At 44.4% G+C, this 24,209-nt stretch overlaps 1 protein-coding gene across 2 annotated transcripts in view; it reads left to right on the plus strand.

Moving 5' to 3' along the window:
* LOC144695748 (T-cell surface antigen CD2-like) overlaps positions 1 to 23,198 on the plus strand; it is a 41,102-nt gene extending 17,904 nt beyond the window's left edge. Inside the window, exons 1-6 of one of the 2 annotated variants that reach the window (XM_078566719.1) lie at positions 1,910 to 2,295; positions 13,158 to 13,463; positions 15,344 to 15,601; positions 20,269 to 20,388; positions 21,689 to 21,768; positions 22,492 to 23,198. In XM_078566719.1, the coding sequence (XP_078422845.1) occupies positions 2,187 to 2,295; positions 13,158 to 13,463; positions 15,344 to 15,601; positions 20,269 to 20,388; positions 21,689 to 21,747 (852 nt within the window). In that variant the 5' untranslated portion in view covers positions 1,910 to 2,186 and the 3' untranslated portion in view covers positions 21,748 to 21,768; positions 22,492 to 23,198. Of the gene's footprint in view, positions 1 to 1,909; positions 2,296 to 13,157; positions 13,464 to 15,343; positions 15,602 to 20,268; positions 20,389 to 21,688; positions 21,769 to 22,491 lie in introns of those variants that run through there. The other variant, XM_078566720.1, reaches the window with a different exon arrangement.
* The last annotated feature ends 1,011 nt before the right edge of the window (positions 23,199 to 24,209 follow it).

The following is a 24,209-nucleotide window of genomic DNA, read 5'->3' on the forward strand; positions in this document are numbered from 1 at the left end:
CACTGCCATCTAGAAGGACAAGGGCAGCAAACACATAGGAACATCACCACCTGCAAGTTCCTCTCCAAGCCACCCACCATCCTGACTTGGAAATATATCGTCGTTCCTTCACTGTCACTGGGTCAAAATCCTGGAACTCCCTTCCTAATAGCACAGTGGGTGTACTTGCACCACAGGGATTGCGGCGGTTCAAGATGGAAGCTCACTACTTCCGTCTCGAGGGCAATTCGGGATGGGCAATAAATGCTGGCCCAGCCAGTGACGCCCACATCCCAAGAATGAATAAAAGAATTTGCCTGGGTTTGTATATACACTGTATAACTCCTGCCAACGCAAGGTGGGTTCCAATCGGGATTCACTGCAAACATACTTGTCCAGGTGCAGAAATCCACCCTCATAAATAGTGATAGCTTAATTTCCGTGTATCCCCAAAATGGCAACAAATTTCTTGGGTTTGTGAGGCCCAGGGCTTTACCTCTACACCTACTTGGTTTTGACTTCAACCTTTTTTTGGTTTATCAGGCTATGATTTTTAGCAAAGTTTGTGGAGATTAGTGTTCGCTATTAAAGCAGAGGTGCAATTGTAAGGAGCATTTTAGATTTGTGAAAGAAATTATGATTCAAGGTTGGGTGAGTTGTTTAATGTGGGCAAAAAATGAAACTGGGGGCACGCGCAGCTTTGAAAAAGGGTGTGGCGGTGCTGCTGGAGGGAGAGGTTGAGTGTGTTCATATGGCGGTGCATGGCACTGAGTGTGGATCTCAGAATGCGACGGGAACAGCAGTCCGAGAAACGTTTTATGTCCCGGAGACGCCTGTAATCCTGGATGGGTTTGAAACAAGATGGACCCCCCCCCCCCCCGACCTCCGCCCCCCCACCTCCTCCCCCCCACCACCTCTCCCCCCCTCCCCCCTCCCTCCCTCCCCTCTCTCCCCCCCCATCTCTCCCCCCCATCTCTCTCCCCCCCATCTCTCTCCCCCCTATCTCTCTCCCCCCTATCTCTCTCCCCCCTATCTCTCTCCCCCCTATCTCTCTCCCCCCTATCTCTCTCCCCCCTATCTCTCTCCCCCCTATCTCTCTCCCCCCTATCTCTCTCCCCCCTATCTCTCTCCCCCCTATCTCTCTCCCCCCTATCTCTCTCCCCCCTATCTCTCTCCCCCCTATCTCTCTCCCCCCTATCTCTCTCCCCCCTATCTCTCTCCCCCCTATCTCTCTCCCCCCTATCTCTCTCCCCCCTATCTCTCTCCCCCCTATCTCTCTCCCCCCTATCTCTCTCCCCCCTATCTCTCTCCCCCCTATCTCTCTCCCCCCTATCTCTCTCCCCCCTATCTCTCTCCCCCCTATCTCTCTCCCCCCCCACCATCTCTCCCCCCACCATCTCTCCCCCCACCATCTCTCCCCCCACCATCTCTCCCCCCACCATCTCTCCCCCCACCATCTCTCCCCCCACCATCTCTCCCCCCACCATCTCTCCCCCCACCATCTCTCCCCCCACCATCTCTCCCCCCACCATCTCTCCCCCCACCATCTCTCCCCCCACCATCTCTCCCCCCACCATCTCTCCCCCCACCATCTCTCCAACCCCCATCTCTCCACCCCCACCATCTCTCCACCCCCCCCATCTCTCCACCCCCCCATCTCTCCACCCCCCCCATCTCTCCACCCCCCCCATCTCTCCACCCCCCCCATCTCTCCACCCCCCCCATCTCTCCACCCCCCCCATCTCTCCACCCCCCCCATCTCTCCACCCCCCCATCTCTCCACCCCCCCATCTCTCCACCCCCTCCCCTGTAATTCTGCTTTACTTTTGTGTTTAATGGGGGCGCTGTTTAGCGTGTGAGTATTAATGAGCGCGCATGCGCTCTACTGTGCAATGCTCCCTATAAAGACTGGCGGCGCCACAGAAGCTGTGAGAGGAGCGGCGGTTTGGTGGCGGTGCAGAGACCGGGAGAGGAGCCGGGGCTTGGTGGCCGAGCAGAGACCGGGAGAGGAGCAGGGGCTTGGTGGCCGGGAGAGGCGGGGTGTTGCTGACAAACGGGAAGCCTCCTCGGCGACGTCTCATTCGCGCTGAGCTGCTGCCCCGGTGACTGTTCAGTGGCAGCAGATTGTGTTTAGCTTCGAAGTGGATCAGACTGAAGCCTCTGGTCTGCAGCCAGTCCGAGAGCCGCTCCGACTGGAAGGTGTCTCTATGTATGAGCGCTGCAGATTTGTGGATAAACTGGGAGCGGGATTTACTGTCATGTTGCTCCTCCGCCTCCTTTACCTCAGCCTCTCCATTAGGCTGATGGACGCAGGAGGTAAGGATGTAAAATGTGGATGGGAAGCCGAGGATCCCCGGTAACCGGGAGTTGGAAATGTTGCTGGAGTTGGTTGAGTTTGTGTGTGTGTGTGTGTGTGTAAACTGTCGGAGCCGAGTCAGGACTGAGTCGGAGTCAATCCGGTTACACAGTTTCCCACTGGATGTGTTTGTGAGCCCCTCTCCCCGTCCTCCTCAGAATCAAACCGGCACCGCTACCAAGGCCCAGCCGGTGTCCGGTCCGACCCTTCCCTTTACCTGCTCGAAGGGAGCGATAAACCTGGCGGTGGACGGGGAGGTTTTGTGACCATCTCGTGTAACCGCAGAACCGACATGTCGGTGCCGCATTAGCACCGAGTTTGGGGGGAGGGAGGGTGTTCGTCCTCAGTCGGCCGGGGTGATACATCACTGCGATTGGTTGTTCGCTCGGCGGACTGTGCATTCATTGGTCAACCGGGCTGCTACATCCACTGGGATTGGTTGTTCGCTCGGCGGACTGTGCATTCATTGGTCAACCGGGCTGCTACATCCACTGGGATTGGTTGCAAAAACAGAATTACCTGGAAAAACTCAGCAGGTCTGGCAGCATCGGTGGAGAAGAAAAGAGTTGACGTTTCGAGTCCTCATGACCCTTCGGCAGAACTAAGTAAAGTTAGGAGAGAGGTGAAATATAAGCTGGTTTAAGGTGGGGGGCGGGGGGAGAGAGACGTTGAGGGTGGGGTGGTTGTGGGGATAAGCAAGCAGTGATAGGAGCAGATAATCAAAAGATGTCACAGACAAAAGGGTCAAAGAGGTGTTGAAGGTGGTGATATTATCTAAGAAAAGTGCTAATTAAGAATGAATGGCAGGACACTCAAGGTACAGCTCTAGTGGGAGTGGGGTGGAAAGATTGACAAGGTATTAGTTGTAGATTTAAAAATAATGGAAATAGGTGGGAAAAGAAAAATCTATATAAATGATTGAAAACAACAAAAGAAAAGGGAGGGGGAGGAAACGGGGTGGGGATGGGGGGAGGGAGTTTAAGATCTAAAGTTGTTGAATTCAATATTCAGCCCGGAAGGCTGTAAAGTGCCTAGTCGGAAGATGAGGTGCTGTTCCTCCAGTTTGCGTTGGGCTTCACTGGAACAATGCAGCAAGCCAAGGACAGACATGTGGGCAAGAGAACAGGGTGGAGTGTTAAAATGGCAAGCGACAGGGAGGTTTGGGTCTTTCTTGCGGACAGACCGTAGGTGTTCTGCAAAGCAGTCGCCCAGTTTACGTTTGGTCTCTCCAATGTAGAGGAGACCGCATTGGGAGCAACGAATGCAGTAGACTAAGTTAGGGGAAATGCAAGTAAAATGCTGCTTCACTTGAAAGGAGTGTTTGGGCCCTTGGACGGTGAGGAGAGAGGATGTTCTCCGACTGCGATTGGTTGTTCGCTCGGCGGACTGTGCATTCATTGGTCGGCCGGGCTGTTACATCCACTGCAATTGGTTGTTCGCTCGGCGGACTGTGCATTCATTGGTCAGCCGGGCTGCTACATCCACTGGGATTGGTTGCTCGCTCGGCCGGGCTGATATATTCATTAAGGTAAAAGCAAAATATCGCGGATGCTGGAAATCGACAAAAATTGCTAGAAAAGCCCTGCAGGTCTGACAGCATCTGCGGAGAGGATACAGTTAACGTTTCGAGTCCATAGGACTCTTCATCAGAACAAGAAATGTGAAATATAAGCTGTTTGGGGGGGGGGATGCGGGGCGGCGGTGGGACAGGTGAAGCTGGATAGAGGGCCAGTAATAGGTGGAGGCAAAGGAGAGATTGCCAAAGATGTCATGGAGAAAAGGACAATGGGGTGTTGACGGTGGTGACATGAGCTAAAGGATGTGCTAATGGTGACATTAAGGGTAAGAAGCAGGATGAGCAAGGGACAAATGGCCCTAGTGGTGGGGTGGGGGGTAGGGATTGAAATAGGCTAAAAGGTGGAGATAAAACAATGGATGGAAATAAACTTTGAAAATAATAATAGAAATAGGTGGGAAAAGAAAAATATATATCGAAAAAAATAGCATAATTATTAGAAAAAAGGGGGTGAGGATGGAGGAGAGAGTTCATGATCTGAAGCCGTTGAACTCAATGTTAAGTCCGGAAGGTTGAAAAGTGCCTAATCGGGAGAGGAGGTGCTGTTCCTCCAGTTTGCGTTGAGCTTCACTGGAACATTGCAGCAGGCCAAGGATGGGCATGAGAGCAGGGTGGTGTGTTGAAACGGCAAGCGACAGGAAGATCTGGGTCATGCTAGCGGACAGACCGAAGGTGTTCAGCAAAGCAGTCACCCAGTCTGCATTTGGTCTCTCCAATGCAGAGGAGACGGCATTGGGAGCAGCGAATGCAGTAGACTAAATTGAGGGAAGTGAAAGCATTCTTTGGTTGGCCGGCCTGCTACATCCACTGGGATTGGTTGCTCGCTCGGCAGGGCTGATTTAACGGCAGCCATCTTTATGTGAGGCAGGGGAGGATGCGTAATGTGAACATGTGCCCTTCTTTAAAAGGGGCATTGGGCATGATTTAACCTGAGCCAGAAGGAGAGGGGGCTTCACTGAGACCTCTATCACCGTCTATTATGGAGAACTTAACTGAAACCTACAAAATTGCATGACTTTACATTTTTATCTATGATCTATAACATTGGAAATGTAATACTGAATGCTCAGAATCTTTCTTTATTGCTGTTGTATCTTTTTTGTTGGTGCCTGGGTCTATGTCAGTTTTCCAAGTGTTGAACTTCGCTCACATGGGAAAGTAATTTGGGAAGTACAGTGTTAACAGTCGGGATGGAGAGGTTTCTTTGGGGGTGTTCCTGCAGCTTTTATGTTTGAATAGATGCCCATTTGTAAACGTTACTGCATATTCCTGGCTTAGTGCCAGCATGTGTTATGGATGAAGAGATGAGTTGAAATGATACTGATAACGAATAGTAACACTGACATGCTGAATCTCCTCCAGGGCAACAGCACTATATTAACTCAATATTGGCCTGTACGTAACTGATAGTATTAAACTGATGGGGAAGCAATGGTGTAGTGGTATTGTCACTGGACTAGTAATCCAGAGACCCAGGGTCCTTTGGGGACCCAGGTTCAATAAAAATCTGGAATTAAAAGTCTAATCGCAGAGTGCAGAAGAGGCCCTTCGGCCCATCGAGTCTGCACCAACACGTGAGAAACACCTGACCTACCTACCTAATCCCATTTACCAGCACTTTGCGCATAGCCTTGAATGTTATAACGTGTCAAGTGCTCATCCAGGTACTTTTTAAAGGATGTGAGGCAACCCGCCTCCACCCTCCCAGGCAGCGCATTCCAGACCACCACCACCCTCTGGGTAAAAAAGTTTTTCTCCTTATGCTGCCCCTCACCTTGAACTTCAGTCCCCTTGTGACTGACCCTTCAACTAAGTGGAGCAGCTGCTCCCTATCCACCCTGTGCATGCCCCTCATAATCTTGTGCACCTCTATCAGGTCGCCCCTCAGTCTTCTCTGCTCCAGTGAAAACAACCCAAGTCTATCCAACCTCTCTTCATAACTTTAATGTTTCATCCCAGGCAACATCCTGGTGAATCTCCTCTGCACCCCCTCCAGTGCAATCACATCCTTCCTATAATGTGGCGACCAGAACTGCACATAGTACTCCAGCTGTGGCCTCACCAAGGTTCTATACAACTCCAACATGACCGCCCTACTTTTGTAATCTATGCCTTGATTGATAAAGGCAAGTGTCCCATATGCCTTTTTCAACACCCCACTAACATGCCCCTCCGCCTTCAGGGATCTATGGGCACAGACGCCAAGGTCCCTTTGTTCCTCAGAACTTCCTAGCGTCATGCCGTTCATTGAATACTTCTTTGTAAAGTTACTCCTTCTAAAGTGTATCACCTCACACTTTTCAGGTTAAATTCCATCTGCCACTTATCTGCCCATTTGACCATCCCATCGAGATCTTCCTTTAGCCCAAGACACTCAACCTCACTGTTAACCACCCAGCCAATCTTTGTGTCATCCGCAAACTTACTATTCCTACCTCCCACATAGTCATTTATGTCGTTGATATAAATGACAAATAATAGGGGACCCAGCACGGATCCCTGTAGTACGACACTGGCTTCCAGTCACTGAAGCATCCTTCTGTCATCACCCTCTGTCTCCTACAACTAAGCCAATTTTGAATCCACCTTATCAAATTACCCAAGTCTCCCATGTGAGACCTTGTCAAAGGCTTTGCTGAAATCCATATACACTACACCAACTGCACCACCCTCATCTACACACCTGGTCACCTCAAAAAATTCAATCATGATGACCAAGGACCATTGTTGATTGTTGTAAAACCCATCTGGTTCACTAATGTCCTTTTAGGGAAGGAAATCTGTTGCCCTTACCCAGTCTGGCCTCCGTGACTCCAGGCCCATAGCAATGTGGCTGACTCTGAATGCCCTCTGAAATGCTCTAGCCATTCAGTTGTATCAAACTGCTTGTTATGACAGAGCATTTGGCAAAGCTGAGTTATTTAAAAATCGCAGAGGGAATCTTTAATTGTCATAACCTATATTTTCATTTGGTATGTTTGTGATGCAACTCTGAATTTGGGAAAAAACAAGTTCTGAAGAGGTTTTTATGTCAAATTACATGAGACATTTATTAATTTACACAAGTTAAACATATACGTGTGGCTACAAATTACTACTGTCATAACTTCTAACAAATTCCCAACTAATCTCCACTAAGGTGACCTATTGACTTTAAGCAGAACCAGGCAAAGCATTTTCACCTTACAAATTCAAAATGAGGTTCCTTTGCAGACAGCGTGGTAGGCATACAGGTTTTGATGTTGTATGCCTGTGCTCTGCACACACACAACTGCCGTCTGTTATACCCAGCACATCTCTTTGAATGTAAATTCTCATTGTATTACCAGCTCCTTTGATCAGCCTCTTCTAACAATAAAACCCTTTTCATAGTCCCAATTTTATTAGTAATATAGACATTGCTTGGTCTTTGCTAGCTAGGTGCCAGATTTCACTCCCCTTGAATGTTGTATTCAACAAAATGCCAATGCACTCTACTGCTCTTAGATCTCAAAACTAGTAGACATCAAAGCACTCAGACTAGCTGGCTTTAACCCAGTTAAAAGACACTCTCAGACTAAATCTCTATTTTAAATGCCATTACCATTAAGCCAGGGGATCAACCCTGGTTCAATGATGAAAAGTAATTTCCAACAATATCATATACATTAATAGCTTCATGAGACCGCTACAAAGTCACAAAAAAGGAATGAAACCAGACGGACCACCTGGCATCGATGTAGACACCAGAAGCGACAATGGCAATCTAGAACCTGCAAAGTCCTCTTTGGTAACATCTGGGGACTAGTACCAAAATTGGGAGATCTGTCTCACAGACTAGTCAAGCAACCGCATGACATAGTCATCCTCATGGAATCATATCTTACAGATAATGTCCCAGACACCACCAGCACCAACCCTGAGTATGTCCTGTCCCACCGGCAGGACAGACCCAGCAGATGTGGCGGCACAGTTGTCGACAGTCAGGAGGGAGTTGCCCTGGGAGTTCTGAACGTCGACTCCGGACCCCATGAAGTCTCGTGACATCAGATCAAACATGGGCAAGGAAACCTCTTGATTACCACGTACCGCCCTCCCTCAGCTGATGAATCAATGCTCCTCCATGTTGAACACCACTTGGAGGAAGCACTTAGGGTGTCGAATGTACTCTGGGTGGGGGACTTCAATCACCAAGATTGGCTAGGTAGCACCACTACTGACCAAGCTGGCTGAGTGCTAAATGACATAGCTGCTAGACTGGGTCTGCAGCAGATGGTGAGGGAACTAACCAGGGAAAAACGTACTTTACCTCATCCCCACAAACTTAACCTGCCTGCCATAGCTGTATCTGCCCATGACAGGTATCGGTAGGAGTGACCACTGCACAATCGTTGTGGAGACTAAGTCCCGTCTTGACATTGAGGATACCCTCCATCATGCTGTGTGGCACTACCACTGTGCTAAATGGGATAGATTTCAAAGAGATGTAGCAACACTGGGCAACCATGAGATGCTCTAGGCCGTCAGCAGCAGCAGAATTGTACTCAAACACAATCTGTAACCTCATGGCCTGGCCTATCTACCACTCTGCCATTACCATTAAGCCAGAGGATCAACACTGGTTCAATGAAGAGTCCAGGAGGGCATACCAGGAGCAGTATCAGGCTTACCTGAAAAGTGTCGATTTGGTGAAGCTGCAGCATAGGATTACTTGTGTGCCAAATAGCATAAACAGCAAGTGATGGACATAGCTAAGCGATGTGACAACCAACGGATCAGATCTAAACACAAAAAACTACCGCGGATGCTGGAAATCCAAAACAAAAACAGAATTACCTGGAAAAACTCAGCAGGTCTGGCAGCATCAGCGGAGAAGAAAAGAGTTGACGTTTCGAGTCCTCGTGACCCTTCAACAGAACTAAGTAAAACTCGGAGAGGGGTGAAATTATTATTTCACCCCTCTCCTATTTTTACTTAGTTCTGTTGAAGAGTCATGAGGACTTGAAACGTCAACTCTTTTCTTCTCCGCCGATGCTGCTGGATCAGATCTAAGGTCTGTAGTCTTGTCCATCCAGTCATGAATGGTATGGTAGTGGACAATTAAACAGCTCACTGGAGGAGCCTCCACAAATTTTCTCCATCCTCAGTGATGGAGGAGCCTAGTACATCAGTGCAGAAGATAAGGCTGAAGCATTTGCTGTAATCTTCAGGCAGAAATGCCAAGTGGATGATCAATCTCGGCCTCCCAGTGGTCTCCAGCATCACAGATGCCAGTCTTCAGCCAGTTTGATTCACTCCACGTGAGATCAAAAAACGGCTGAAGGCACTGGATGCTGCAAAGGCTTTGGACCCTGACAATATTCTGGCAATAGTACTGAAGACTTGTGCTCCAGAGCTTGCCACGGCTCTAGGCAAGCTGTACCAATACAGCCACAGCACTGGCATCTACCCAGCTCTGTGGAAAATTGCCCAGATATGTCCAGTCCACAAAAAAGCAGGACAAATACGACCTGGCCAATTATTGCCCCATCAGTCTACTCTCGATCATCAGTAAAGTAATGGAAGGGCTCATGGACAGTGCTATCAAGCGGCACTTGGTTAGCAATAACCTACTCTGACGCCTAATTTAGGATCAGCCAGCACCACTCGGCTCCTGACCTCAATACAGCCTTGGTTCAAACATGGACAAAAGAGCTAAACCCCCAAGATGATGTGAGAGTGACTGCCTTTGACATTAAGGCAACATTTGACAGAGTGTGGCAACAAGGAGCCCTAGCAAAACTGGAGTCAATGGGAATCAGGGGGGAAACTCCATTGTTTGGAGTCATACCAAGCACAAAGGAAGATGGTTGTGGTTGTTGGTCAGTCACCTCAGCTGTAGGACATCACTGCAGGAATTCCTCAGGCTAGCATTCCTGGCCCAGCCATCTTCAGCTGCTTCATCAGTGACCTCCCTTCCATCATAAGGTCAGAAGTGGGGATGTTCGCTGATGATTGCACGATATTCAGCACCATTCGCGACAACTCAGATAGTGAAGCTGTCCATGTCCAAATGCAGCAAGACCTGGACAATATCCAGGCTTGGGCTGACAAGTGGCAAGTAACATTCGCGCCACAAGTGTCAGGTAATGACCATCTACAGCAAAAGAGTATCCAACCATTGCCCCTTGATGTTCAATGGCATTACCATCACTGAATCCCCAACTATCAACATCATCCTGGGGGTCGTCATTGACCAGAAACTGAACTGGACTAGCCATGTAAATACTGTGGCTACAAGAACAGGTCAGAGGCTAGGAATCATGTGATGAGTAACTCGCCACCTGACGCCCCCCCCTCCCACCACCAAAAAAGCCTGTCCTCCATCTACAGGACATAGGGCAGGAGTGTGATGGCATGCTCCCCACTTGCCTGGATGAGTGCAGCTTCCACTACACTCAAAGCACGACACCATCCAAGGGAAAGAAGGCTGCTTGATCGGCACCACATCCACAAACATTCATTCCCTCCACCACCGACGCACAGTAGCAGCAGTGTGTACCATCTACAAGATGCTCTGCAGGAATTTACCAAGGCTCCTTAGACAGCACCTTCCAAACCCACGACCGCTATCATCTCGAAGGACAAGGGCAGCAGACTGATGGGAGCACCACCCACCTGGAAGTTCTCCAAGCCACTCACCATCCTGATTTGGCAATATATTGCCCTTCCTTCACTGTCGCTGGCTCAACATCCTGCAACTCCCTTCCTAACGGGACTGTGGATATACATACACCACATGGACTGCAGTGATTCAAGAAGGCAGCTCACCACCACCTCAGGGGCAACAAGGGATGGGCAATAAATGGGATGGGCCCAGCGAGTGAAGCCCATGTGCTGTGAATGAATTTTTTTTAAAAATGTAATGCCCTGGTATCCAGCCTATAACTGGCAGTAACCTGTAAATACTATTAGCTAGTTGATGTAATTTATTTGGATTTTCAAAAACCTTCGATAAAGTGCCCATACAGAAGAATGAATAAGGTCAGTGTATTGGAAGTCAGAGGACCCAAGTGGCAGAATAGGTTGCTAGATAGCTTCAAGACGGTAAACAGAGTTGAAGTAAAGGGTAGTTCCTCAGAGTGGCAGAAGGTGAGAAGTGGTGTTCCACAAAATCAGTGCTGGAACCACTGCTGTTCACAATTTACATGAAAGATTTGAACTTTGAAACCAAAAGCAAAATTTGTAGAAAGCAACAAATTGAGGTGGATAGTCAATAATGGGAAGACTGCAACTCAGTACAGGAATTTAGAGTAAGAAGTGACGACTGAAACAGTGTTAAGATCCTGAGGGGTCTTGAGAAGGTGAATGTAGGAGAATCTAGAACTAGAGGTCACTTTTTAAAAATAAGGAGCTGCTCATTGAAGACAGATGAGAATTTTTTTTCTGAAGGTGGTGAGCCTTTGGAACTCTGCTTCCACAGCCTTTTGAGGAATAACGTCTTCGAATAGTTTTAAGGCAGTGCTAGATAGATTCTTGATAAGCAAGAGGGGGTGATGAAAGGTTATTGGGGGTAGGAGGGAATGTGAAGTTGAGGTTACAATCAGATCAGCCATGAAATTAATCTGAAGGGTGACCCATTAGAGGTTTTTAAAATTGAGAAGTTTTAATGGAGTGGATACGGAGATAACATTTCCTATAGTGACGAAGGGCTGATTCAGTGATCCATTGCCAGATCTGGTTAGACCACACAAGGCTGTATTGAGTCCTGCTCTCCATTGTTAAAAGAGCTATTGAATCATAGCCAGAGAATCACTATTCAAAGACCATTCAAGAATGCAAAAGGAGCAGCAAAGACATCATGGACCAAATAGCCATTTGTGTTGTAAATGTAAGAGGGGAAATGTTTTATGCTGGATGCATTCCAACATATGACTTGCATCTCACCATCTGAATTCATTTCCATCTTATTCAATTTTAAAAATCTGCTTCTTTTCACATTGTGTTCACAACTGGCTCTCAATCTCAGAATAACATCTGCACGTCGCTGTGCAGCATCATTGTCCGTACATGGTACGGCAACCATTATGCAGGCTATCTTTTTGTTTGCCTTTTCCGTGTTTCTTTCACCAAGTCACTTCACAGGCATATAGTTTTTTCTGAGGAATAATTCCAGTCTTTTGTGCTATTTGGTATGAAGTGGTTTGGATGTGTGTAACATTGGAGAGGTTGGTGTTTTTACTCTTGCAGTGGACGACTTGTTTGAACACATGATGGGGTGTCAACAGTAACTTCATGGTGAACTGCTTTGTAGAACAGTGTAAGCCTACTCGGCTGTCTTCATTGTCATGTATGCCTCTCCAGAAAGTTCATCATAGACATAACACTGGATATCCTAGACAGCCATTGAAGACGACCAGTTCTGTCAAACTATTTCCGGTTTGTTTCCAAGGTAGACTTGGTAGGGGCTCCAGACTGTTGCTGCATCTCCAATTTGAGATGGGACCAAAGTCTTGTCAGCAGAAATCTTGACATTTATGCTGTATTTAGTTATATTTCTCCTTAAAAATCCTAGGATTTTCCAAAATGGTTTTATGAGGCACCTTGAGGAATAACACCTCATCATTCAACTTGGCGCTCTCCAGCCTTCTGAACTCAACATTGACATCAACAGCTTTTGATCATAACCTCGGCCTCCCCTTTGCTCTAATTTTTGTTTTGCTGGGTTGATTTTGTCTTTTCCTTTATCACTTCATTGTGCGTTCAGATGGTTGCAATGTAGCAGGCTAGTCCAACCCCTAGCTCACTATCCAGCCTGCCATGCTCACGGAGCCAGTTTTCAAATTGCCACTAAGGGAAGTGAAAGATTCACTTAGTGAAAGTGAAACAAGGAGCTGACCCTCCATTCACAGTCCATTTCTCTCTTGTGTTTCAGCAGCAGAATGTAACAGTTCACACTTATGCATTAAATTTCATCAGGCACATGTCTGCCCATTTTACTATCCTGTCTATGTCCTCATGGAGTTCCTTTTCTGAAGGTTCACTTTGTGTAACGCCCCTGTTCAAATTTTCCTGATACTTTGAACTGATTTGGTTGATTTTTCCCAGATTACACCGGTATTGCTAACGTAAATGAGTGGAAACTCTACACCCAGAAATCCAGGTCCTGAACTCCCAATCAATAACTGAATATTTACTGATATAACATGTGCTGTCATTTACTGTAGTTTTTCTTGGCATTTCACTGTTTCATTGCCAGAGTTTAACTTACATTTTTTTGTCGATCAGTTGGACAGGAAGAAGTATTTGGTGTCGATGGTTCATCACCTTTACTGGATCCTAAAATTGAAGCTGATCTGAGCAAAAATGATGTTGTATGGGAGTTCACTGGCAGTGATAGAAGACTTCTTACTATCTTGGATTATGTTCCTAATTACTCTAAACTGGAGCCAAATGAACAGTTCAAATTACGTTTATGTTTTAATGTGTCCACTGGCTCTCTGAGAATAATTAATGCAAAATCTAGAGACCAAGGAGTTTATAAAATCACTGTAGATGGAAAACTGAGAGGAAGTCGAGTTTTGAAACTCATTGGTAAGTAATTCCATAACTTTGAAAGTGATGCAGCTTGTGAATTATTGACTACCAAACTTAAGAAACATGACATAGGATTTGTGGTTGTTGCTTTTGTTGAAGACAAAACTAGATTCCTTACCTGTAAAGAAAGACAAAAATGAAATGCGAAAAAATTGATTGTAGCCTTTCAGTTCCTGTCCATTGCTGCGATATGTTTCTTATCCCATGGAGTAGGGGGAATAGATGAAGAAAGGATTGAGGTTAAGGTGGGAAGAGGAGAGATAGGATGGAAGATGAGGAGAGAGTAGCATGGAGGGGATAAGGTTGGTGTGAGGATGAGGCAGAGGGAGGCTGGCAGGATCAGGAGGTGTGTATGGAATAAAACCTTGAGTTCAATCCACAACTGCCAAATTGCCCCCCAAAGCATTTGTATTTGACATGATAATTTTATTGGACTGCTCGCATTGCCTTGTCTTAAGCATTATTTTTTTTCTCTTGGTTGCTCAGTGCTGACAGGAAGCTGGAAACCTGGGAGGCAACTGAGGAGGATGGGGTACAACTGGTACTTCTACATTTTTTTGGAAGTCCACAGCCTCTGACAACTGAATAAACTCAATTCATTAATCCTTCCCCAGAGCTTTAACATCTATATGTGGACTTTAAGAACTTTTGTCCACACAGCTCTCATCGGTATTCTGCCTGTTGTAACTTCCCCGCTCTCATCTGATCCCATTCACCTCTTTTATGGTCAACACTTCAGATGCCACCAAACATTTTGAAACTCCTTACATTTTGAAACTTCTTAAATAATCACTGGTGAGGCTCAGGGTGATCTCGGCAATAATATGAGTAGAGATACATTTAAAATACTGAGGCATCAAGGCTCTATGACCCCAGGTTAAAAGCTCAAATGGATTCCTGTAGAACAGAACCACAAATGGAGCAAAGATATGAAAGCTTAAGTGATCATTTTAATAATACACTCAACCACTTCTCAGGTCTGCACTTAATTGCTTCCACTTCAGTACCTAACTCGATCAGATCTCAAGAACGAAAAGAACGCAGTCATACTGCACATATCCACCTCTGTTACTACATCAATGAACTGAATTAGTCAACTCAACCTTTACCTTTTAACCAATCCATGCTTACTTTCAATTATTTTTCAAGTGCCAACCAATTTTGTCCTGGATTATTGTTTCTAAAAGCTTTCCCACCACTTCCATTAGGCTGCCTGACCTGTAGTTGCTGGGTTTATTCCTCTCCTTTTTAAAGAAATAATTGAATGGTTCACGCTACATGCAATGGGGAAGTGCCTCAGCACATGAGGCACAGCAAACTTACCGGAGGAAATGCAGAAGACCCACTCAGAGTTTGTTGCTCCCAGAGCCAAGCTGCTCCAGTGTAGTGATGACAATGTCATTTACACAGAAAAGAAAGATAATCCTAAAGTGGCCATGTACAGTCCACCTGTCGACCAAAGCATAAAATGCTGGACAAGCTCAGCAAGTTGAGCTGCTTCTGTGAAGAAAGAAGCAGGGAAAACATTTCAGACTGATGACCTTTTGGAATGTGGAAAATGTTAACTGTTTCTCTCTCCATAAATGCTGCCTGATTAATTGAGGGTTTTGAGCATTTTGTATCCAGCATGTGCAGGATTTTGTGTTTTAAAGAAGTGGAGTGATAGTGGGAATTGGCGGCAGTGCCATTGCGCAGCACCTAGACGATGCTGACAGTTTTTGTGATAGGGTTATGGCATTGGAAGTTCAGTTCCGGATTGATGTAGTGAGGCACGTGTGAAGGGCAGAGCTCTTTTTAGTTAACTACCTTAACTTAATGTGAAGCGGTGATGTCCTTATGCACAGTCCTATTAGCTGTTCATTCATTGTCTCCTGCAGAGCCACTATCTGAACCTTCGATCAATGATTCCTGTGTGAATACCACCATTGAACTGACTTGTCAAGTTCCTTCGGGGAACGCGAGTTCCATTCAGTGGTGGAAGGATGGTGAAATGATAGTGAATGGCCAACATTATCAGTTGGTGCAAAGCAACAGCACATTGATTATTTTTGAAGCCAATAAATCAACCTGTGGAAACTACACTTGCAGCGTGGAGAACCCTGTTAGCAAGAGTTCACACTCTCTTTCTGTGAATGGTGAGTCAAGCCAGTCAGTCAATTCCATTTAATAGTTGAAATCAATATTCCACTGATGTGCATTGAACTCTGTCTTGCTAAAGATGTGTTAATGTAAGAATATTGTATCTTTCCATGACAAGGGAAAGAAGTAGGATGGGAAATCACAGATTGGTAGTGTAAAATGTCCTGTTGCACACCCAGCACCAGAATAAAAAAATCTCGCAGTTTTCTTCAGAGTAAACAGGCTCCCAATGCAGGAAATGGAATATTGCTGCGGTGTCGCGCACCCTTCTGATCAGAGAAGCCCTGATAGATTGTTGGGCAGAATGAAGAGGACTTGGAACCATAGAAAAGTTATGGTGCCGAAAGAGGCAATTCAGCCTATTGTGTCTGCGCCAGTCAAAAAAGTGAAAAAGGAAAACTAGCCGCTCATTTTAAGCCCACTTTCCAGTACCTGGTCTGAAGCCTTGCGGGTAACAGCATTTCGAATGCCGATCTAGGTGCCTTTTCAAATGAGTTGAGCGTTTCAGCTTCAACCACCAACATAGGCAGTGAATTCCAGATACCACCACCCTCTGGGTGCTCCCCTCTAATCCTTTTACCAATCACCTTAAATCTGTGCCCCCGGTAATTCACCCCTGAGCTAGGGAAAACGAGTCTTTCCTGTCTACCCTATCTAGGCCTTTCATAATGTTGTACACCTCAATTTGGTCACCCCTTAGCCTCCTGTTCGAAGGAAAACAACTCTTGCGTATCCATAATATCAAAGCAAAGTACTGCGGATTCTGGAAATCTGAAATAAAAATAAAAATTGCTGGAAAAGCTCAGCAGGTCTGACGGCATCCGTGGAGAGGAGGACAGAGTTAACCTTTTGAGTCCGTATGACTCTTCATCAGTCATGAAGAGTCTAGACTATCCAATCACTCACAGCTGCAATTTTGAAGTCCTGGCAACGTTTTTGTAAGTCTCCCTCTCTGCACTCAATCCACAGCAATTATGTCCTTCCTGTAATATTGTGACCAGAGCCGTGTACACAATTCTAGCTGTGGCCTAACTAGCATTTTGCACGGTTCCATCATTACATCCCTGCTTTTGTATTTAATACCTCGTCCAATAAAGGAAAGCATTCTATATGCTTTCTTGACCACCATGTCCAACTGTCCTGCCACCTTCAAGGACCTGTAGACATGCACTGCAGGGTCTCTCACTCCCTCAACTCCCCTCAATAACTTCCTGTTTAATGAGTATTCCCTGGCTTTGTTTGCCCTCCCCAAATGCATTATCTCTCACTTTTCCAGTTTGAGTTCCAGTTGCCATTTCTCTTCCCACTCAACCAAACCATTGATACATTCTGGAGTTGACAGCTATGCTCTTCATTATCAACTACATGGCTAATTTTTGTGTCATCTACAAATTTCCCAATCATGTCGCCTACATGTAAGTCTGAATCATGAATATATACAACAAACAGCAAGGGCCCCAATACTGGCCCCTGTGGAACACCACTGGAAATCGTTTTCCATTCGCAAAAACATCCATCAACCATTACCCTTTGTTTCCTGCCACTGAGCTAATTTTGAAATCCAACCTGCCACCTTCCCCTGTATCCCCTGAGATCTTACTTTCCTGGCTGGTCTGTTCAGTAGGACCTTGTCAAATGCCTTACTGAAATGGACAACATCCACTGCGATACCGTCATCAATCCTCCTTACTTCCTCAAGGAATTCTATTCAGTTAGTAAGACATGATCTTCCCCTCACAAAACCATACTTTGATCAATCTGTGCCTTTCTAAGTGACAGTTTATCCTATGTCTCAGAATTGTTTCCAATAACTTGCCCACCAATGAAGACAGACTGACCGGCCTCCAATTTTCTGGCTTATCCCTCGCGCCATATTTTTAAATATTGGTACAATGTTCCAAGACCTCCAATCCTCTGGGACCTTGCTTGATTCCAGTGAGGATTGGAAAATTATCCTCGGAGCATCCATTATTCCTTCCCCATGGCTTCAAAAGCCTGGTATACAATCCATCCGGCCCTGGTGATTTATCCACCTTCAAGGATGCCAGCCCCTCCGATACTTCCCCTCTCACTGTGCTTATTGTATCTAATATTTCGCGTTCCCCTTCCTTTTAATTAGAATGTCTGCATCACCCCTCTCCTTAGTGAAGACAGAGACAAAGAACTCATTGAGAACACTACTCACATCTTCTGCATCCATCCACAAGTTACCATGTATATCTCTGATAGGCCCTACCTTTTCCTTAGTTATTCTGTTGCTCTTAATGTATGAGTGAAACATCTTAGGATTTTCTTCGATTTTACCTGCCAATATTTTTTTTGTATCCTCTCTTGATTTTCTGATTTCCATTTTAACTTCACCCCTGTAATTTCTATACTCCTCTAAGCTTTTTACAGTATGAAGTCTTTTGTGACTGTCATAAGCTTTCAGTTTCTGCTTTATCTTGGCCTGTATACTTCTGGATAACCAGGGGGCACAGATTTGGCAGTACCAACCTTTTTTCTTTGTGGGGACATGTCTACACTGTGCCCATAGAATCTCACCTTTGCCTCCCACTGATTTCACGCAGTTCTTCTTTCTAAAAGCTGTATCGAGTCCACTCTCGCCAGCTCACCTCTCAGCTTTGTAAAATTTGTCTTCTGTCAATTTGAGAACTTTTAACTCCTGTTCTATCCTTGTCCTTTTCCATAATGATGCTAAATCAAACTCTATTATGGTCACTATCTCCAAAATGTTTCCCCCCACCCCCCCCCCCCCCCCCCCCATCCACCGGCTACTTCATCCACTTGCACAGTTTCATTTCCTAAGACTAAATCTAGAATTGCGCTCCCCCTCGATGGGCTTGTTACTTGCTGGCTGAAAAATTTCTCTTGATTGCAGTTCAAGAATTTTGCGCCCTCTGTGCCCTTCACACTGTTTGTATCCCAATTGATTTTAGGGTAGCTGAAGTCCCCAACGATTACTGCCCTATTGTTTTTGCACCCAGAAATCTGTCTACATATTTGCTCTTCTAACTCCCTTCCACTATTTGGGGGTCTATAGCCTCTAAGGACAGAATTTTAACAATGGAAGGAAGATTTCAGATGGGGCAGGAGATTAAATACACAAATTGTCAGTCCTATAATGCTTGTATTCCTTGGGTTCCTTGTATTCCTTGGGTTCCTTGTATTGCTTGGGTTCCTTGTATTGCTTGGGTTCCTTGTATTCCTTGGGTTCCTTGTATTGTTTGGGGGATTCCATAGTCACCCATGTGGGAGACATGGCAGATCCATCGAAGCTGAATTTTCTGCAGGGGGTGGTCTCCGTGCTGTTGAGATCAGCATAATGCAGGACCTCACTATGTGATTTTTTTTTGTCCTGCTGTAGCGTTTTCATGCTGGACCTCAGGTGTCTGGTGGAAGCCCCAAGCACACTGTTATGAAGCACCAGATATAACCATTGATGGCATCAGTCTCGAGGTTGTAGAAAAATTCTCACATCTTAGTGAGCTCTTTAGGGATGATTATATTGAAAATATAAATGGACACATCCAGAAAGCAAGTTCTGCCTACAGCTGGCTCCAGGATCATGTCTGGAAGCAGAATGGCATTAAGCTGAAAATTAAGTCAAACGCTACCTCACCTTTATCCTCACCGGCCTGCTGTATGGCACAGAATCCTGGTTCTGCCACAGGCACTGATCAAAGCTCTGGTAAGCTAGGATGCAATCAATGGTTCAAGAAAATTCAGTTGCCTCAGAATTAACTTTTCTGCTTTGGCACCAGATTAAAAGTGTATATTTTGGTGCTGTGAGCTTTGGACAATATTACCCTATAAATGAATAGATTATAACTAATAACCTTTCTATTATGGTTACTTCAGTTATTTAATTATCTAACAATCCTACATGAATGTAAATTGAGCAGTTTAGACAATCTGATCAGTAGTGCCTGGATTGTATGAATTATATTATTCCCTCCACAGTCTCCTTTGTGGAAAAGCAGTGTTTCTTTTCATCTCCCCCTGCCAACCCTCGCTGCATTAAGTCAGCGGACAATGGATGCCTTACAACCATGACGCAGATTTTCCTTTTCAGCGCCAGAGTATCGGAGTTTGGCTCACAAAGAACCCAGGGCAAATTCAAAAGCCTGTTGCCCGTGACTCAATTCTCATTCATGGACAGAAAATGGTGCCCAGATGTATAACAGATGCTCCCAGTGGATGAAGCTCTCTTAGTTGGCTGCAATTCTGACTGATTCTGTTTTGTATAAGCAGCTGTAGTTTCAGAAATTACATTACGGTCATCAGGAGTCAAAATGTATTCTTTAAAACGGATCTGTCACAATGTTGCTCACAGTGCATCAGATGATGTGTTGTTTTACAAGGACAATGTGTATTCTGTTGGTGAGATTGTTTTTAAACCACAGGATCTTCATAACAAATATACAGGGGATGGAGCAGACAGTACAAGTTGGGAACCAAAGATTTCTAGTGGTTGTGACATAATAGACATGCCCCTAATGAGGGTTAATTTTTCTAATGGTTTGTGTGTTGTAACTTGAGTCAAAGAATATATATTATATCACTTATTTATTGTAACTGTCTTGAATATATAAAAGTGAGCCTTTCAACTAATGTGCCCATTAGGACTGCAGCTCATTTACTTCTATGATATCCATTGCAGGTCAAGAGTGTGATCCATCAGAGCCAGCAGCCAGTGTACAAATGATTGTAATTCCTGTTGTGGTGCTGCTGCTGGCAGTGGTGATAATTTTCTTGATGGTCTGTGCACATTACAGTAAATGTAAGTATTGATGCAGTTACAGGTTGCTTCAAAAGTGTTGTAATGGATACCAGGTGCTGTGGGAAGGAATTGTGACTGGGATTTCTCACTTCACTCACTCCTTGAGCCCACCAGGAGTACACATTGGGAATTCTGTACCTCTAGCGGCTAACACATAACTAATTATCCACTAATTTTTAGTGATTGGAGAAACTTTGAGCTGATAGTGTGCACTATACTGATATTATTGCCTGGTTTGTGTCAGGGCTGCTGAAATGGGAAATCCTGGCAAAGTTCTTCCTTCTAACATTTGTCTTTGGAGTTTTGTTAAATGAATGAAAGGACTCCATTTAATAACCTGGCAGTTTGACACATTGGAACTCTGATATAATATGTTTGGTTATGGGTTGGCTGGATGGGCGTTTAAGGTCCGCAGTGTATATTCTCATTTTGATTCAGTGCCACCTGGCTCATGTGTAAGTAGACTCCACACTCCTTATGATCAGGAGTCTACCTTTACTGGACAATATCTAGTCACATTATAGTGTGACCTGGGAGTGATAACAATGAAATCCATTTATTGAATGAACTATGTATTTAATTTTACACATGCCACCCACATCTCTTTCTTCAAACTTCTGAAAGACCAAATGATGAACACTCATGAGCGATGAAGCCAATTATAAACCAATGGGCTGGCTTGTCTTCCAAAGGAAATGTCAGCCAGAGAATTCTAAACTATTTTCAAATGCTCCTTATAACATAGAAAATAAAGCATTTGCACTCTCCCTGTTATCAGGCTAAATACACTTTTCTTTGCAGTAATTTCTCTGAAGCTAATTAACTGGAAAGTTCCCTGACTTTCCTGCTTGGTGTTTAGTTGTTCCTGGGACCTGCCTTTGCCTTGTTGATTGCAGCATTGACTTTAGATTGTAAAGTCAGTTTTTGTTTATATTTTTTTGTGTGACTGGTTGATCTGCCGTGCTTTTTCTCCTTCCTACACTCACCTTCTTTTGACTGGCTCAACCCTGTTTGCTGATTTATAAAACGGACCTGAGACTACAGGACACTGTCTAATGTTTGGAAGGAGCACTCGAATGTAACATTCCTTTCTTTAGTGGTGGCAGTAAAATAAGCAGATTAGTAATATGGACAAGGGAGCTGTTCAACTTTGGCATGCTGCATGGTAAAATTTGATGGAGAAAATGTTTTGGTAGGGAGGAAGAATTGCAGACTCATATTCTAATAAATTGAATGAAAAGTTTTGTCAGTTCATTTTTTTTTTGCAGCAATATAATTCATTGTATGTTCACATCAACAGGTAGAAAATGCAAACATACTTGGACAACTGGATCCCAGGCAGTACATTCCAGTGCATAAGATCATGAACTTTAATGTGCTGTAAGTATTGTGATCAAATATAAGTGGCAAGTTAGATATGCAGCTGTTTTGCTCTGAACCTCTCTGTAAATAAATGTCCCTTTTAGTTTTTGCATATTGTAGTAAGAAATTGGAATTCTGTTTCATTTTGCTGTTCGAGAGTAATTAGTGTAAAAATGAGAACTGCTCCAGTATCTGCTGTACTGAGCAAAATGCATGCATGTCACAGTGTGTTTGTTCTTAGAGATAGACCAATGAAAGGGATTATTTCTCATAAATTCGGTTCAATATCTAAAAGGGAAATGAAATAAAACCATCTCTCTCAAACAGAGAGAATTAAATATTCAAAGGTTTAACACTAGAAAGTTGAATATTTATAACCAATTTGTCTTTATCAAATGCAATAAATGATCTTTTGAAAAGAGCCTAAGCTTTAGGAAATCAGGGAAATACTGAGTGCTGCATGTATAGAGATAATTTAAAGCGTATTAAATACCATATATTTAGTGTTTCTGATCAAATACATATTCGACAGCGTGATAACATGGTTCACAAAAAGAAAAACTTGGCCATTAGCTTTTTCTTGTCTGAAAGAAAAAACTTGTGAAACATAATGTGAAGAGAAAAATCAAATATACATCACCCAAGTGTTAAATTGTTTTTAATTTTTGTCAGAAAAAATAATCAAAAATTTTTTCAGTTGTTTGCAAACATTTTGATTCCCTTTTCTCTTTCTTTCTATAGGAGTTGAATGTCCCATCCTTTAAATCCAGGAGCACTGTTCCATTGAATGCCTTAAACCTGGGAGTATGACTGCCATTGAGGAGCCATTTTATATTTGACTTTGAATACGGGTGAACAATGAGCTTCCAATACAATTTTCCCTCGTTCTCAATGAGCGCAGAACATGGATCAAAATCAGTTTTTAAGGCTATTTTTGATTTTTAGCAGCTACGTTTTCAACCTCATTAACCCGTTTACTATGTGATTGTGTCACTTAATGTTGTCTTCTGTATTTGTGTAGACTTTTTTTTAGCTAGATAAGAGCAGAGATAATATATTTATATTGTATATTTATTTGTATATGACATTGGTAAATTAAAACTTTTATCTTTCCTATAAATAGGATGTTTGAATTTATTTTAAATAAACCTCCCATACTCCATTTGCAAAATGCAAATACTACTTGGCCACAGGTAACTTATTGGAAACGTCTTTCGTCTGCAGCTGCTTTTAAAATTTAATCGCAAACAATAGCGCTCCAGCATTCTTTTTGGTTTTTTGCTAATTTCAATTTTCTTTCCCCTCCACGCTCCAGTTTATAGTGCGTGCCGACAAGTACATCAGTATACTGCCTTCCAAAAGTCCAACTGTGCAGGAATGGAAATACACACACATTAATTCTGCAGCAGCAAACTAACCATCGGATAACAAATTGTTTAATTCACATTTTTGATTACTTTTCCCCCAGGCCATTGCACCTTCTTTTATATTCACCTGTGGTTTAATAAACATAGATTGGAGCCCCTTGGCACAGAAACGCCCTAGACATTTACCACTTCATAGAGGCCCTAACTCACTAACCGTACCTCGCAATGCCATGCTTTTTTTTACAATGGGCATTGAAAGCCTAAACAAAAATGTAGAAACAGACAGGTATACATGCTGGATGTCCAAAATATCTTTAATAAATTTCCCCAGCCTGACAGATCACATGAAGCTATCATCTGGCTCCTATGCTTAAATTTAACAAAAAACAACTTTGAATTCATTCTGGAATTCAATCGTCAACTCCAAGGGACTGCACGGGTAAGAAATTTGTCCCAGCTGATGCAAACATAAACCTGGCAGAGTGGGAAGATAGTGTATTTAAAAATATCCCAGGCTCCCTGTGTGTTACTCCAGATATTTGGAGGAAACAGAATGGGGTATTTGGACTCAACTACCTGCCTCATGTTGGGCCCTCCTGCATGACTGACTATGTCTGTCTGACATTCCATTTTCACTATAGGTAAATTGTTGTTGTCAACTGCCTGTCTGTGTTCCTTCCTCTTTGGTAAGCTGTTTGGAAATGTAGCATTTGACAGGGTTCATAGCAAATCCACTCCTAGTTAACTTAAGCCCACCATAAAATGAATACGCTTATTGCATTGGGTGGGACCCTCTTGGGAGTGTTGTGATAGGTCACCGGCTCAGTGGCCATGTTTCGGAGGCAGTTAGTTTTGGGGAGTCAGCCTACAAGGGTCAGAGAGACACAGGACAGGAGCAGGTCCCAGTTAAGTTAAAAAGCATGAAAAGTGCTGCCAGTTAGCAGACTTTGAGAGAAGCGCAAAAGATCCAAGAAGCAGCACGCAGCCAAAGTGCTGCTATTAGCTCTGAGGAGCTGAGTCGGGGACTAGTGAAGCCCTGGGAGCCATTTGGTAGCCCGTGCAGTTGGGGCTAAGAATTAGCCCTAACATGGC

Source organism: Cetorhinus maximus, chromosome 21 (genome assembly GCF_964194155.1).
Source record: "Cetorhinus maximus chromosome 21, sCetMax3.hap1.1, whole genome shotgun sequence".
Lineage (NCBI taxonomy): Eukaryota > Metazoa > Chordata > Chondrichthyes > Lamniformes > Cetorhinidae > Cetorhinus > Cetorhinus maximus.